Source organism: Planococcus citri, chromosome 1 (assembly GCF_950023065.1).
Source record: "Planococcus citri chromosome 1, ihPlaCitr1.1, whole genome shotgun sequence".
Lineage (NCBI taxonomy): Eukaryota > Metazoa > Arthropoda > Insecta > Hemiptera > Pseudococcidae > Planococcus > Planococcus citri.
Genome location: NC_088677.1, coordinates 75,027,368 through 75,043,785, shown reverse-complemented (window position 1 = coordinate 75,043,785; position 16,418 = coordinate 75,027,368). Strand labels below are relative to the sequence as shown.

The following is a 16,418-nucleotide window of genomic DNA, read 5'->3' as shown; positions in this document are numbered from 1 at the left end:
TTTTGGATTTTTGCGAATGCGTGAAATTTGAAGATTTTTTTCATCAGCAACGGAAATGAAGATTAAAAGTAGAAAATTAATTCTAAAAATCACCAAAAAAATGTAAATGTGTAAAAAATTACTGCAGAAAAATCATTTGAAATAATCAAAACAAGTTCCAAGCTGAATCATCACTGAGTTGTTTATTCTAAATCTCCACAAAAATTCATTTGTCATCACTTGGAAAAAATTCATTAGGTAGAATTCAACACACAAAAATCAGTTTGAAATCCCCACAAAAAATTCCAAACTGAATTTTAAAAAATGAAATCCGATTGTCTGGTGCCAAATCCAAAAAACAAAATTTCGTACTTTTTTAGAATTGTTTTCGTACATATACGATAAATCACTTTTCTTTGGTAGAAAAAAAATGATGTGCAAAAATTTTTCAAGCACGGTTTTTCCTCGTTTGATTTTTTTTTTTCATTTTAAAACTCCTTTCAAAATTTCGTACATTTTTGACAATTTTTCGTTCTTTCTTAGGTCATTTTCCAATTGCGAATTTTTTTTGTAAATAACTAAATCATCATTGAACAATTTAATCTAAATCACCACAAATAATTCACTTGAAATTATTCAGAAAAATTTCATATAAGTGTCATAGTAGATATGGCCTTTAGTACAGGGAATAATCCTCATGATTATTCCTTGTAATAATCCATGTAACATACCCGTAAATGAACAAAGTATCACGATATACCTAGAGTAGGGAGGGAGAATAGGTACCTATGATAGGTAGGGGATAGTTAGTGTAGTGAAGGTTGTTCTCAGTTGGCTCGGTCTAGTCTGTTTTTATAGCTTATCTAGGAACGTTTTAATACTGTTAAACATCAAGTTGTATCGGTTTAATATTGTTAATTTGTTAATTGTTTGCGAATTCGCGTATAAATGTGTTTTATCTTACAAAGAACTAAATCGTTTGTTACCGTGATATGCTAATAAATCATGTAGTATTGATCTGTCCAATCGTTTATTTCGTGAGATAAATTAATATCGTATTCGTGGTAAACCATTAATAATTGGTGTAAAGATATAGACGAAGATAGGTATTTAGGAGTCTCACAAGTATTGGAAACATTACGAAGATATACCTATCTGGTTGAACATTGGGAAAACATCTAGTCTCTTAGGTCTTATTCTAATATATACACTCAATATCTTTTCATTTGGCGCCCAACGTGGGGCCCTAAAAAATCACGAAAAATTTGCAAAAAAAAATCATTTGAAGAGTGATATTCCAAAACTCGCTTTGTCCATTTTTATCAAAGTTGGGTTTTCAGTGGTACCTGGTAGATGAAGTATTAACTCACATTCCTACATCATCAACCTACCAAAATGAGGTGTTAAACTCACCTCACCTAAATAGCCAATTCACTAAAAATTTGAAAAAAAATAATGTTCCAAAACGCACTTTGTCTATTCTTATTGAAATTTTTTTCAGCAGTATTTAGTGGATGAAATGTATACCTACACTCCTACATCATAAATCCACCCAAATAAAGTGCTAAACTCGCCTAAAAAGCCAATTTACCCGTTTAAAGGGAAACTGTTTTTCCTCTCTCCTGAAAAGTTGTGAAAATGGACAAAGCGAGTTTTGGAATATCACTCTTCATTTATAACTCAACAAAAAAGGAAAATTTATGCTAAGAAACACCAAAAAAATTACTAAAAATTACTAGAAAAAAATTTCATATGAAATGATCAAAAAAAGTTACAAGCTAAATCATCATCGAACAATTTATCCTAAATCACCAAGAATAATTCATTTTTGAAATCATTACAAAACACTGACAAATGTATTTTAAACCACCACAAAAAATGCATTTGTAATCACTTAAGAAAAATCCATAAATATTCAACACTAAGAAAATCAATTTGAAATCATCGAACAATTTAATTCTAAAACACCAAGAATAATTCCCATGAAATCATTCAAAAAAAAAATTCAATGAATAATTCAACACTAAAAAATCAATTTAAAATCGCCACAAAATACCTTGAAAAACCTAAGTATTTTAAACCACCACAAAAAATTCATTAGAATTTACAAAGTTGAAAAAAAAACGGTTTTTTTTTGAAAACAAAAAAAAACATTAAGTATTTTGTTTTAAACAGTTTTTATTTTAAACAACTGTTAAAAACAGTTCCATCGATTCGTTGTTTAAAACAGTGTTTAAAACATATGTTTAAAACACGTTTTAAACAAAATTTTGAATAAATAAGCAAAATGAATAGGTAGTCAAAACTCAAATCTCAAAAGTCTTACTTTTGTTGTTTAAATTTTATTCATCATGTAGTGTTCTTTCTGCCAACGATTGAAATTTCTGTTTATCATTTTTATATTGGTTATCAAATGATTTTTAAATGTGATTGTGATTGTAAAAAATTGAGAATTTCATGAGAAAAATAGAAAAAAACATGTTTTTTTTCTATTTCAAAAAAACAACGTTTAAAACGTTTTAAACACTTTCCTTGTTTTAAACACTTCAATTTTTTGGGCTGTTTAAAACACTGTTTTAAACATTTCTGGTTTTTTTTTTTTTTTGCCAACCCTGAGAATTCGAATTCAGCACAAAATCTTTATTCTAAATCACCAGGAATAATTCACTTGAAATATAATCATTCCAAAAAAAAATTCATTGAATTCAACACTAAAAAATCAATTTGAAACCGCCACAAAAAACATTGAAAAATGTATTTTAAACCACCGCAAAAAATTCATAAGAATGCAACATTAAAAAAATCAATTTAAATCATTGAACAATGTATTCTAAATCACCACGAATAATTCACTTGAAATCATTCCAAAAAATTCATAGATACCTATGTCATCACTTGAAACAAATTCAATAGAATTCACCTAACTGAAAGAAATCACGAAAAATTATTTATACTTGAAATAGTTCCAAAATAAATTCACTAGAAATTATTCCAAAAAAAAAATCATTGAATTCAACACTGAAAAATCAATTTGAAATCGTCACGAAAAATATTGAAAAATTCATTCCACTCTACACAAAAATAAAAATTTACTATTTTTTGTTTTCAAGTTTCAATGCATGTAGGTAATGCGATGCAGCCATTAAATTAGATTTCAAAGTGGAAGATAGGATTCTTCCAATTTTTTTTGATGGAAAACGTTGATGATCAATTTTGACACTGATATGTTTCAATTTTGAAATACGAAATTTTAAAAAGAATTTTCTCTTGATTTAAATGTTGTTCTTTGTTCTAAGTTCAAGTTGGAAAATTGTGTGAATTGAAGTGAAGATAATTGAAACAAATATTGAAGTTCTATAAGTTAACACCCATAATTTTACAGTTTTTAATCAACGAAAATACTATAACCAAACTGAAACAAAATAACGAAATAACCGGAAAATGAAGAAATATAATAACGATAAAAGAAAACGTAACCTAACGGAATTTTCTTTGTAACCAAGTGTAACAAAATGACGAAAAAATAACGGAACTGATAATTTCATCAGTTCTAACTTCTGAAACGAAACAATATTGGTAACGTTACGATGAAAAAAAAATTGTTATGACATCACTGCTTAAATCAGTCTGAAAAAATTAATTTTTCATCACTCATTACCCGAAAAAAATTGGCACAATAAATTCTAATTTGAATTTTTTTTAAAAAATCTAAAACTTTACATGAAAATTCATTCTAAAAATCGCCAAAAAAATGTATCAAAAATTACTACAGAAAAATTTCATTTGAAACATCACGAATAAAAAGTTCCAAACTGCCTCTTTTAGAAATTTAACTCCACAGTGATGTTTTTCAATTTTGAAAAATCAACTTTCTCCGGCCTTTGCCTTCTTAGATAAGCGAACTCGATGGGTCATAAAAATCTTTATTCAGCGTGATATCATTTCCATTATTCAATTTTTAAAATTCACAATTCATTTTATACCTAAAAAGTGAAATCCGAACATTGGTGATAAACAGCTCGCCTCAAAAACTTCTACACACCATCAAAACATGGATTTTTGGTGAAAACTAGACACGCTTCTGCGTCGGTCGTTACACGCTCCTGTGATATTTCGGGTATAAAGTGGCAAGTAGCATTACACAACACCTAATTTACAACCTTTAAAAAAATAATAAAAATTCAATCTGACAGAAGTGGATTTAGGTTGGTGCCTAGCATAGGTATATTTTTATGAGGGAAAAAGAACGAGTTTATTGTTAGGAAGCAAAGGACAGAACATAAAATTGAGAATGGACAGACGGAAATTGAAGTTTACCTTTTTATCGACGTTTCAAAATGAATTTTCCGTAAGGATTTATTATTTAGTTGTTGAATTGAGTGACATATTGCATTAAATTAATCGATAAGAGGTCTAGTAAAACATCATTATTACACATAAATAATTACGGACCTTTCCGGAAAATCTTCCAGTTTTTTTTTTATAAAAATTGCTCCGCTTCTGTTTTTTGATTCTAATGAGTAATAATTAATTAATTAATGACACAAAGTTAAAAATGATATTCTTTGAGCTCAAGTTTGGATTTCTCACGGTCATTGATATCCTAGTACGCCAATTTCTCAAAATAAAAAATTATTTTTGTTCATGTAGATTCACACAATTGTAATTTGTTAACAGAGTAACTTTCAATAACACTGAAATTAATCGACAATGAAAACATTTTTATCAGAGACGAGACGTTCAGTTCTATTAGATAATTAACGGGATCATTTGTTTGAATTATTATTGACTACATACATTTTATTGCACCATTAGCTTCCAGCTAACATCAGTAAATGATCTGACTAAAACGAATATTAAATTCTGTTTTATTCACTTTTCGACAAAAATACACTAATACTTAAGTAAGTAATTAAGTACGGCAACTTTTAAAAAAATAAAATAAATTAGTTCACTCTAGCTAAACCTACGTGTAAAAGTGAATCATTGACTAGAAAAGTGAAAAGCATTTTTAGATATCGGTTAAAAAATGTTCGATGTCTCGTTTCAGTAAATTGCCTTTTATGTCTTGGATTACAATAAAGTCAGCTTTCCTACTCTCACAAATTGGAACGAGAAATAATGTTTTGGGTTTTTTCTCGAAAAATTCCCACGATTTCAAGACGTATCCGTCATGATTTCTCAACTGAATCAAGACTAAACTGAACGTCGACGTGACGATATTTCTGTAAGACAAAATCTAGATTAGTTATCAAAGTTACAAATAACCGAAGTTATTGTAACGAAAGATTTTTATTACCGAATGGCATCGTAACGAAGAGTCGAGCATTCATCGATTTCAGAATTTATGTTGATATTTTTGATACTGAAAGAACTTTGATTAATCCACCTGCGAAAATTCGTCGATTAAAAATAAAAATTTCCAATGATTGAAAACTGCAATATTGCTAAAATGAATTCAGAATATTACTCACTTATGATAAGCTAATAAAGATGCACAGCCAATGCTCAAGAATGACACAGTCGGAAAGATATGCTTCATTTTAGTTTTCTCATCTAGAACTGTTGTTCTATCAACATCTGAAGTACAACTTTCCAAAAAAGAACTAGCGGGAACGCTTGGAGGGAAAATGTTACAATTTACCGAGTAATTTATACGTAATTTCCGATGAGAAGTACCTTGGTGAACAATCAAACAATCTCTTTTACTGCCTTTACAATTGAGATTTTGTATTTTCGTAGCAACTTGTGGTGGCAAAGCGCACTTTTCAGACGAAAATATAATCCCAATACGATCGAAATCTCCACCCATTATTCCATTCGTCGTGTGACCCAAGTCAAACGTATGGCACAATTCGTGACAAACAGCACCCAATGAGCTGCTCAAGTTATTTCTGTAAGGAAAAAATCAATTAATTCGACACTCGCATCGACAGAAAAAATGCAAAAGTATATGAAATTCGTACTTTATATTGTTAGTGAGCGAGAAATTATGCATTACTTCGTTATTAAAACAATTATTGATACCGTCGATAGAACCAGGCCATGATCTAACGTATTCAGCGCTACATAAAGCTAACCCACCGCCACCGATAGCTAAATTTTGAGATATTTTACCTTGACCGTGCGATAAAAAGGCTAAAAATTTACGATTTTTAAAACCATGTTCGGATGTCATAATTTCTCTACCGAAGTATTCCCATAACTCTTCGGAACTCATTGTAGCAGCTGATTCGACATCTAGCTTGCTATGAAATATTAAACAACTGCCATCCCCATTTCCATTTGCATCTTCTGAAAATAACATAGAACTCGAAATTAGTAACATTGAACATTTTTTTCATCAAGAAATACATATAACACACCTTGTGTCAAGGCGAACGTTTTCCTTCCAAATCCATATTCGTACAATATTTCGGCAATCAACGTTTGAATTAGTTTACAACCGACGTTAACTTTATCTTTGATTTTTTCCACACTGTGGTACGGTATGTCTTCTCCTTTACAAATGATGAACGTAGGAGAAACAACAAATTTGACTGAAGGTGAAACATGATGATAAGTTTGCCTTATTTTGACGGTCTTGAACGTGAATAGAAAATCATTGATTCCAGGCTTCAAACATAATAGTAAAGAGAATTTCTTGTCTACGAGTTTGTAACATTTTTCTTGAAAGGTATTTCCCTGATGATCCAAGTAACCGACGTGAATCTCATCTTCGGTATTGTAAGACAAGTCCCCGCAAACACATCCTTTCACGATGATGATGGAAAATGGGAATGTTTCGTCGTTTCTAACATTGGCAAATTGAATAGTCAAGTTACTATTCAATTCCATATGTTAAGTTACCATGTCTATGCCACTCTCTGTTGGAAATCTGAAAGTAGAAGTACAGTCAGTGAAATTATTTTTGGATAAGCAATAGGTATGTGATACAGGAAACAGCTGAGTAAGCTGAATTCAGATTACCGAACTACAAAAATGTATGGTAACCAATTTACCTGAGCTAAGCTACGATGAACATACTGCTGCTTACATTTTTCAACTATACAGCTACTTTTCCTCACAAATTTCTACCATTAAACCAAAATTAAACGTTCAAAGCTGAACTTCGTTGAATTGAACTTTCTTTATCAAAAATAAAATATTTATTTTTATTTTTCCAATATGTCCCTCCTCCCCTCGCCCTCATACCTTTGTTATCAGGGCTGTAAATTACCGCGGTATTTTACCGTATTTTACGGTAATTTACCAAAAAAAAACGAAAATGAGCATGAATTTTGATTTTTTCAATAAATTCTGCTTACGAAAGAGTTTAGTTAATAAAGTTTACCGCTGGAGCTGGAGATGATAAATTTCCAGAAATAAAAGAAAGAAAGTGGAAACTTACTTACGAAAACTTTGCAGAAAGAAAGTTACTGGTTTACAATTTACATTTTTTCGAAATGAGGTAGTCCATTCATTCCATACCCACTTAGCACAGTTAGCTGCCCTCACGGAAAAAAATAGTACTTTCTGAGTAGTAGTTTTTTAACGGAGTAAAAAGTACTACTTTTTAACACCTTCATGGAGAAATATTAGTAGTTTTACGTAAAAACTACTACTTTTGTCTAAAAACTAGTTCAAATTACTACTTCGTAAGTAGTAGTTTTGAAGTAGTAATTTTAACTAGTTTTTAGACAAAAGTAGTAGTTTTTACGTAAAACACTACTAATATTTCTCCATGAAGGTGTTAAAAAGTAGTACTTTTTACTCCGTTAAAAAACTACTACTCAGAAAGTACTATTTTTTTTCTGTAAGGGTGAATAGCACAATGTTAGTCTGAAAATGTCATCTATTATCTTACAACTAATGAATTTCTAATTATGAACCTATTTACAAACGTTTAAAATTTTCCTTCTCAGTTCAAACATTATTTTTATAAATATTTTGCAAAAATTGAACGCTTTTTTATCATTTTCTCGGCGTTTACAACTTTCCAGTTTCCTTGATAAATTTTCAAGGAAATTGATGGATTTGATTTTAGAAGCTTAAAAGTTGACAAATTTTCCCCACAAATTTCAAGGAACTTTCCATGCACATTTTCATTGTCTGCCAAAGCCAAAATTCAACCTGTATAGATACCTACACCTAGTATACTTTCGACTTTCGAGGAGATGAACAAATAACGATATTGTGACCGGTTGCCTATCTTGTGAATTGAAGGAGCTGCGTGTTTCACAAAACTCTTTTAGTAATTCTGTAAAGATCATAAAAAATAAGGAAATGTTTAAATCATTCAAATGAAGCCCAAAGGCCAAAACCCATGTCTAGTACTCGAGTAAACGAACCAAAAATGTTATTATAACAAATTGCTTATCTTCAAAATTGAAGGGACAAACTTGATTCAAAATTTAAAATTTCCAACGTTTTGTCGCGCCCTAAATCTTGAAAATGTTGAATTTCAAATCGTGTTTGCGCCTTCAATTTGAAGATAGGCAATTTATCATAAAAACTTTTTTTGTTCGTCCACTCGAATACTATGACTTGAGTCACCGATGTGACTTAAATGATCCAAGCATTTTCTCATTTTTGGCAAACTTTTCAACACGTTTTTCAATTTTTGCCCAAAACTGGTGTAATTTTTTCAATTTACCGTCTACAAATATGTAGTAAGAAAATTTTTGCATCATTGAAATAACTTCAATAACCCATGGTGTTCAAATTGACAAACAAAAAAATGTTTTATGATAAATTGCCTTCTTCAAAATTGAAGGGGCGAACTTAATTCAAAATTTCCAAATTTGGAATGCTTCAACTTTTCAAATTGTGTTTGCGCCTTCAATTTTGAAGATGGGCAGAAATTTATAAACTTTGAAAAGATCATCAAAAAATGAGGAAATATTTGAATCATTCAAATGATGCCCAAAACCCAGTGCTCGAGTGGACAAATAAAAAAATGTTTCATGATAAATTGCCTATCTTCTAAATTGAAGGTGCAAACACAATTTGAAAATAAAATTTGAAATTGAAAAAATTTGAAGCATCCCAAATTTGGAAATTTTAAATCAAGTTCACCCCTTCAATTTTGATGATAGGCAATTTTTCATACTAACATTTTCTGTTCGTTCACTCGAGTACTATGGGATGGGTTTTGGACATGAGTTGAATGATTCAAATATTTCCTCATTTATGATGATCTTTTCAAAGTTACTAAATTTCGAGTTTTGCGAACCACGCAGCCCCTTTCTGGAAGATGGGGAGTTGCCCAAAAATCAGATTTTCCGTAGAAAATACTTCATTATAACGCTGTTTAAGCAGGTGGAGGAAAAATTTGAAAAAAATCGAATTAAGGAGTACTCATGCAGATATATTTTTGAAAGAAAAAAATTCCGTGTACTTATATAAAATTAGGTTCGGAGATATAACGATTTAAAATTTGCTTTTATCAATGCCCCCCCCCCCCTAAATTGGAAGCCAAAATATTTTGAAAAAATTCACGTAGCTAGACTCATGTCTCTTCCACACATTTTGGGGAAATTCAAAATTTTTAGACCAAAACTCGTCGAAAGTAGGTATGATTTTTTCCTGAAAAATTTCTTAAAACACCATATTTCGCCATTGTTGGTAATGGAGTATGGTGGGGGAAATTTTTTTGGGGTTCAACATTTTTTTTAGAGGTACCCAACAATTTGTTATTGATATTTCAAAAACCCAAAGACAGGGGAGGGACATTTCGCCCATTTTACCCAGGAGTACCCATTACTAGAATGGATATTATGGATATCTGAATGAATTTATACTAAAAAAAAGTTACCAACAGGCAACATTTACTGGTAATGTGAAGTAAAAACTAAAATTACAGGTAATTTCTGGTGAATTACAGTTAATTTCTTCCAACTTGAAGAACATTTCTGCTAAATTATGTGTAATTTATGATAAATTACAATTGACAGGCACTTAGATTACCTCTTACCTCATTCGGGTCATTTCTGGTGATAAATTACAAGCAATTTTTGGTAAATTACGGGTAATTTTTTGGTAAATTACGGGTAATTTTTTGGTAAATTACAGGTAACTTTTTGGTAAATTACAGGTAACTTTTTGGTAAATTACTGGTAACTTTTTGGTAAATTACAGATTTTTTTGGTAAATTACAGGTAATTTTTTGGTAATTGGTAAGTTACAGGTAATTTTTTGGTAAGTTACAGGTAACTTTTTGGTAAATTACTGGTAACTTTTTAACTTTTGGTAAATTACAGATTTTTTTGGTAAATTACAGGTAATTTTTTGGTAAATTACAGGTAATTTTTTGGTAAATTACAGGTAATTTTTTGGTAAATTACAGGTAATTTTTTAGTAAGTTACAGGTAATTTTTTGGTAAATTACAGGTAATTTTTTTGGTAAATTACAGGTAATTTTTTTGGTAAATTACAGGTAATTTTTTTGGTAAATTACAGGTAATTTTTTTGGTAAATTACATGTAATTTTTTGGTCAGTTACATACAGGTAATTTTTTGGTAAATTACAAGTAATTTTTTGGTAAATTACAGGTAATGTTTTGGGTAATTATAGGCAATGTTTGGTAAATTACCAGTAATTTCTGGTAAATTATCAGTAATTTCTGGTAAATTACAGGTGAATTTAGGTAAATTACAGGTATGAGGTAATTTCTAGAAAATTTCTCATAATTTTTGATGAATCATGACTCATATGAGATATTTTTTATACATTATACCGATATTGTAACTCAATTATAGGTATTTTTTGGTGAATTTACCTACTGACCACTTTGGTGATTGTCGATGATTGACTGGTAATTTTGAAATTGTCATTTAGACCTCTAGACTTAAATGATATTTAAATCTATTTTTGCTTAATATTCCATATTCCGTTTTTTTCATTCATGTACCTTATTTTGTAATTTTTGATTTTAATTACTTAAAGCCTAAAACCTTCCATTTTTCCATTTTTAAAAAGCTGAAATGTTTTTCTTGAGCTTCCCTTAATACGAGCTCCAATTTTAAAGAACAACCTAACCGAATGCAAAAAAAAATCCAGGTTTCAAAAAAAAAAATCAAAACCTACCATTCCAGGTAGAGATAACAGCCTACACACCGTTCATTGTTCTTTTAAGACAGCACTTGGAAGGTATCGTTGAAAACTAAGGGGGTAAATGCGTACCTACGTAATATATCAGCTACATAGATATTTAATCATAATAAAAACTCGTTTTTCTCGGGTATTTTTTTGTTTTTGACGTCTTAATTCATCCAAGCCTACTTAAACGATATACCGTGGGATGAGAGATGATATTATACTCGTAAGCGAGATCTAAATTAGGCACAAAGCCAAACAAAATATACTATAAGGGAAGTACGAGTAGGTAGGTACATCACGTCATAAAATATTGGCAACGCGACGACGACTCAGGCAAAAGGGCCGAGGGGGGAAAAGCAACCAAGAGATACAAATAGTTCGGGATAATTTTGGTAACCAATGGAAAACTCGTTCATTTTAACAATCCGCTCTCATTGATAGGCGTTAAACAAAACTAGAGAGAAAAAGCTGCGATTATAACGCACTACTGGGTACTATATAGGTAGGTACTCTTGGTTATAATCAATAGGAAAACGATTTTTGTTTTCTATTTAACAGCTTGCCTGAGAGAAGGACATATAGCGAAACGTGTGAATTTTTCGCAATACCTATTCTCATTACCAGTACGATGAGACGAGACGAGAACAAAAACATTGCTACCTATTGAAAATTAAGGAACGAATTAGCTGGTTTTAACAAAAGGATTAAAATTACGCCATCGTCATCGCCGTTACCGGCGTTGCCAGTCTCGGTCGAGCTCGAAACGAATTTATATTAAATGTGCACGCGAAATACAAATATATGAGGAAAAAGGGGCCATGTTTTAAGAAACGCATAAAAAAAAAGAAAGACCGCGCGGAGATTTTGCGCAAAAATGCCACAACGTTGTATCGATCGCGAGAATATCGCAACGAACGATTCGTTCGAATTAGCGACGATTCGGTACCCTTGTTTAACCATTAACGGCGATGCAGACATGTGTTTGAACTTTCAAAACACCCAAGACCGAACTCCGAAGACGGCGACAAAGACGTAATTTTCAGCACACAGATCGCGAGCGGTTTGTTTGGGTGCTGGAAAAATGCGTTTTGCCCAAAGCACCATGCTCAAGGGAACTACCTAATAAAGAAACTCATATGCTCAAAAATCAACCCTTCTGCAGCCACCAAGAAGGCAACAAGGCACGTGGAAATCTAGGTCGACTCTCCCCTCAAAAATTAGGTTACCGTAGCTCTTTTTAGACCACTATTTTTTTGCACAAAAGCAAGAAAAAAACAAACGTGCGAGTATTATGGGGTATTTATCATCCCTCAGGTGTTCTTTTACTACTCTTTTACCTTTACACGAATATAGTGGCTTGCTTCTTCATCAGATTGCCTACCTTTAGTAATGTTTTAATGTCGTGCAAATGGCTCGTTTCAAATATCAGGTATAGGTTTATACCTACCCATGTACAGGGTGGCCAGAAATATCGGGTACCCCTAAGAAAGTTTTTCATTAAAAATATAGGTTGGCAACGTGAAATAGATGCATATGATAAGTGGAATGTTATCTCTCCAGTCCAACAACCAATCATGTGTTATCATTATTATCATTCACTGTGACCAACCGAAGTATTTAGTTAGAAAACTTTTTTAGGGGTACCCGATATTTCTGGCCACCCTGTATATGATTTGGCAGGTGGTGCAATTTTATCGCAGGAAACCTTTTTTTTTACCATAAGGGCGTTGGTTCAAAGCCATAAACGCCAATCGATGCAATTCGTGGTGAACTTAAACAGCAATTTCAATACGATACCTACGACCCTTCTTCAGAAAGTCCGTCGAAACTACACAGAGCCTACCTTATCGGTCCACCCAAGGGGGAAAAGGTTACCCGTTGTAAAAACCAGAATTTTCACGATTTTATGCGACTAGACAAGGCTAATACTATTTGTATTTATTTTCAGCACGTTATTTCGGGAGGAGGTACCGATGAATTCGAGCATAAATTTAATTTTTTATGCTGATATTGAAGTTAGGACATTTTGGACCTTTTTATGAAAGAATCGCGAATTCTTCACTATCTCTGAAGCTACCTAATTGCAATAATTTGAACACATACGAATATGTACACATGCACAATTGCACATAGTAATACGCAGGAGAATGGATAAAAAAATTCCGATTGGAGAATTCCAGTTCATTTCTTCGATTTTTCCTCAAACTTCATCTCATGGAACATAATTTTTCACACCCCAGTAAAAGAAAGGACATAGGGAGATAAGAATGGTGACTCGACCTCAGAGAGCTTTGGGATTGATGTTTGCATGGTAGATAGGTGCCATCGAGAAAACTTCATGTGCAAAATTATAGACCCCCCAGACCCCCTCCCACCCAAATTTCCAAGATATCCCGTTTGTTGTGAAATAGAGATAACAATTTTTTCTCAGTCCCATGTGAACCTACAATTTTTACAATTTTTTAGCATACCTATGTACCTACCTATGAGAGTCTTCCCTCAAAAAATCCACACCCCCCCTCCACCCATAATTTCTCCTGAAATGGTGTTTTTTAACTTTGTTTATTTTTTCAGGTACCTATGATGATAAAAAAGCACATCTCATGTTTATGATCCTCCCAAAATATTTTTTTTTTTTTAGAAAAGAATTTCTGGTGAGCCGAGGTCAAAAATTGGAAAAACTGGAGGGGGACAGATAAAAACAGCTTTTTTTGAAAAAATCAATTTTGATGACTTAATATTTGTCTAAAGTGGCAACACTGTTTTACGTTTACACTCTTGAAAATTCTAAAGCTCTTTAATACAAAGTATGGAAATAGAACATGCTCTTAAGAAAGTCATAGCATTTTACATATGTGTTACATACTGCGCATGGCAGGTTGGTGTCATCACGCGGTGGAGCAACCAATGAGGTGCAACATTGTATGTGAACAGCTGATTTGATGCATGCGCAGTACATAAAACTTACGTAAAATGCTACGACTTTCTTAAGAGCATAATCTATTTCCATACTTGTATTAAAGAGCTTTAGAAAATTGATCAGACAAATTATATCAATGAATTAGTGAGGAAGTTCAGTGTGGGTAAAAGGAAAATTGCACCAACTCCAATGGTGTATCCAGAGTCCAAGAAGCCGATTACCAAGGCAGATGTGGCTGGATATGAGAAGCTTCATTTCCGAAGCGTAGTAGGTGGTCTGGGTTTTGTAGCAAATGCAACAAGACCAGATATTGCCTATGCAGTCAATCAACTGAGTAGGAATCAGGAGAATCCAAAGTTGAAGGATTGGAGATTGATGAAAAGAGTCATCGATTATCTCCGAGGCAGTGCTAAGTTAGTGCGTGGTTATAGTGGAGCGTAGCGTAGCAGCGCGTAGCTGCGCTCCACTATAACCACGCACTTAGGTATAACTTACACTGGAAAGAATTGGAAGGAAGGAGAGGAAGTGGAATGCTTTGTGGATGCAAGTTTTGCATCAGACAAAGTAGACTGTAAGTCCACTATGGGCTATATTGTCAAGGTGTTTGGAGACAGTCCAGGGCTGCATACCGATATAAGTACCAAAATACCAATACCGGCAATACCGGCAAATTTTGAAAAAATTTATGAATACCGTTTTACCAATACCGATTAGCAGACAGATGGAGTACCAATTTACAAAATACCAATAAAGTTTTTGAAATGGTATTAATACCAAAATACCAATACCGAAATAATTTTCAATGGTATATTTTGGTATTGAAATTTTGTGGTATTTTGAATTTTTTGATATTGATTACAAAATTATAAATAAAATAACTAATAAATTACTCATATTGAAAAGCTTGTATGTGATAATGATGAACCTTAAACTTGCAAATTGAGGTGTTTGAATATAAAAAGAGTGTAATTTCTAAAAAAATTGGAAAAACTTTGTTAATTTTGGCCTAAAAACACACTTTTTATTCGGTATTATATTGGTACAATACCAATACCAAAATACCAATATTCGATATCTGTATTGGAGAATACCAAAATACCAATACCATTTTGGGAACTGTATGCTAAATACCAATACCTGGTACCAATACCGTTTATGTTTATCGGTATGCAGCCTTGGGAGACACCATCAGTTGGAAGAGAGAGAAAGATACCGTTGTTCATGAAGATAATCTTCCTGCTGAGTATCTGGCTAAATCTAAGAAAACTGGTAGACTGAAACATGTTGATATCAGTTATCACATGACGAAAGATTTGGTAGAGAAAGGTAGACTGATTGTCAAGAGAGAGGAGTCTAAGAATCAAACAGCTGTTTTCTTGATGAAACCTCTTGATCCCAAGCTGTTCTGCAGGTGCAGAGAAGAGTGTATGGATGGAAATTCGGAGGGAGCAAATCCCTGACTACTAGAACATGAGTTCAGCTCACTTAGCAAAAATATGTTTTTGCTATACCCCTTCACCCCAGCTGAACCTCCCTCCCATCAAAGGGTACCTACTCGAGAATTGAAACAGTGATGAATCGACCCTCGGCTAAGATTTTGATTACAAATCCAAACGTATTCTTAGGGGACCAAGAAACCATTTTTAGCGCGAAAATTATTTGTCTTCCCCTCCCCCTCCCGCCACATTCAAGAAAATGGCGATTCCTACGTTAAAAATTCCTATTCTTCGACCACTTGTCTAAATATTTTGAAACAGTGGCGTGTAGGGAACATGGAAACTAATTTGTGGACATTTTTTCAGGTATTTTTTAGACTGCATTCTAGCCAAAAAGCTTTGATCACAAAATTAGATAGGTACTAATTTTTGGAATTTTTGAAACGGTGTCATGCGACCTGTCAAAATGGGTTGAAATTTCGCGAGTAATTCAAGTATGTACTTGTATTTCGACGAAAATGTTATCTGAACATTTTTGAAAAATTCAGTCCAAAAATTAGACCACGATTTTCAGAATTTTTGAAAAATTACCACGTGACCTGTCAAAATGGGCTGAATTTCGCAAAAAATTCAAATATTCTGGCAGAAATATTTTTTTTTGCAATTTTTGGGAAATTTCAAACCCAAAATTTGAGTCATAATTTTTGGAATTTCTGAAAATACGTCATGCGACCTATCAAAGTATAATAAAATTTCGCGAAAAATTCAAATATCGCGAAGAAAATATTTTTTGAGGTTTTCTGAAGAATTTTAGGTTAAAATTGAGTCGTGGTTTCTGAAGTTTTTTGAAAAAAGTATCACGCGACCAATCAAAATAGGATTATATTTTTCAAGAAATTCAGTTATTTCAACAAAAATGTTTTATGGTTACTTTTGAGAAATTTTTGAACCCAAAAATGAACCATGATTTCCAAGATTTTACGGAAAAAAGTGCCACACAATG

The 16,418-nt window shown here is 32.3% G+C and overlaps 2 protein-coding genes across 2 annotated transcripts; one reads left to right on the top strand and one right to left on the bottom strand.

Moving 5' to 3' along the window:
* Positions 1-4,831: 4,831 nt before the first annotated feature.
* On the bottom strand, positions 4,832-7,147 carry LOC135832704 (uncharacterized). Its single transcript, XM_065346138.1, has 6 exons — positions 6,981-7,147; positions 6,345-6,856; positions 5,946-6,273; positions 5,454-5,873; positions 5,279-5,368; positions 4,832-5,204 (listed from the first exon to the last, which is right to left on the bottom strand). Exons 2-6 carry the CDS (start codon positions 6,814-6,816, stop codon positions 4,991-4,993), a joined length of 1,524 nt encoding a protein of 507 aa, XP_065202210.1. The 5' UTR covers positions 6,817-6,856; positions 6,981-7,147; the 3' UTR covers positions 4,832-4,990.
* A 7,021-nt stretch (positions 7,148-14,168) lies between these two features.
* LOC135836229 (uncharacterized) lies at positions 14,169-15,439 on the top strand. Its single transcript, XM_065350933.1, has 2 exons — positions 14,169-14,403; positions 15,153-15,439. The coding sequence occupies exons 1-2, from the start codon at positions 14,169-14,171 to the stop codon at positions 15,437-15,439; spliced, it is 522 nt and encodes a 173-aa protein (XP_065207005.1).
* Positions 15,440-16,418: the final 979 nt, after the last annotated feature.

Bases quoted from the DNA above. Each gene is read 5' to 3' on its own strand.
- LOC135832704 (XM_065346138.1), bottom strand. From the start codon at position 6,816: ATGGAATTGAATAGTAACTTGACTATTCAATTTGCCAATGTTAGAAAC. The intron at 5,369-5,453 runs GTGAGTAATATT...GAATTTTCGCAG, and splicing joins TCTTTATTAGCTTATCATAA to GTGGATTAATCAAAGTTCTT. The intron at 5,205-5,278 runs GTAATAAAAATC...TTTGTCTTACAG, and splicing joins CTTCGTTACGATGCCATTCG to AAATATCGTCACGTCGACGT.
- LOC135836229 (XM_065350933.1), top strand. From the start codon at position 14,169: ATGGTGTATCCAGAGTCCAAGAAGCCGATTACCAAGGCAGATGTGGCT. The intron at 14,404-15,152 runs GTTATAGTGGAG...ATCGGTATGCAG, and splicing joins CAGTGCTAAGTTAGTGCGTG to CCTTGGGAGACACCATCAGT.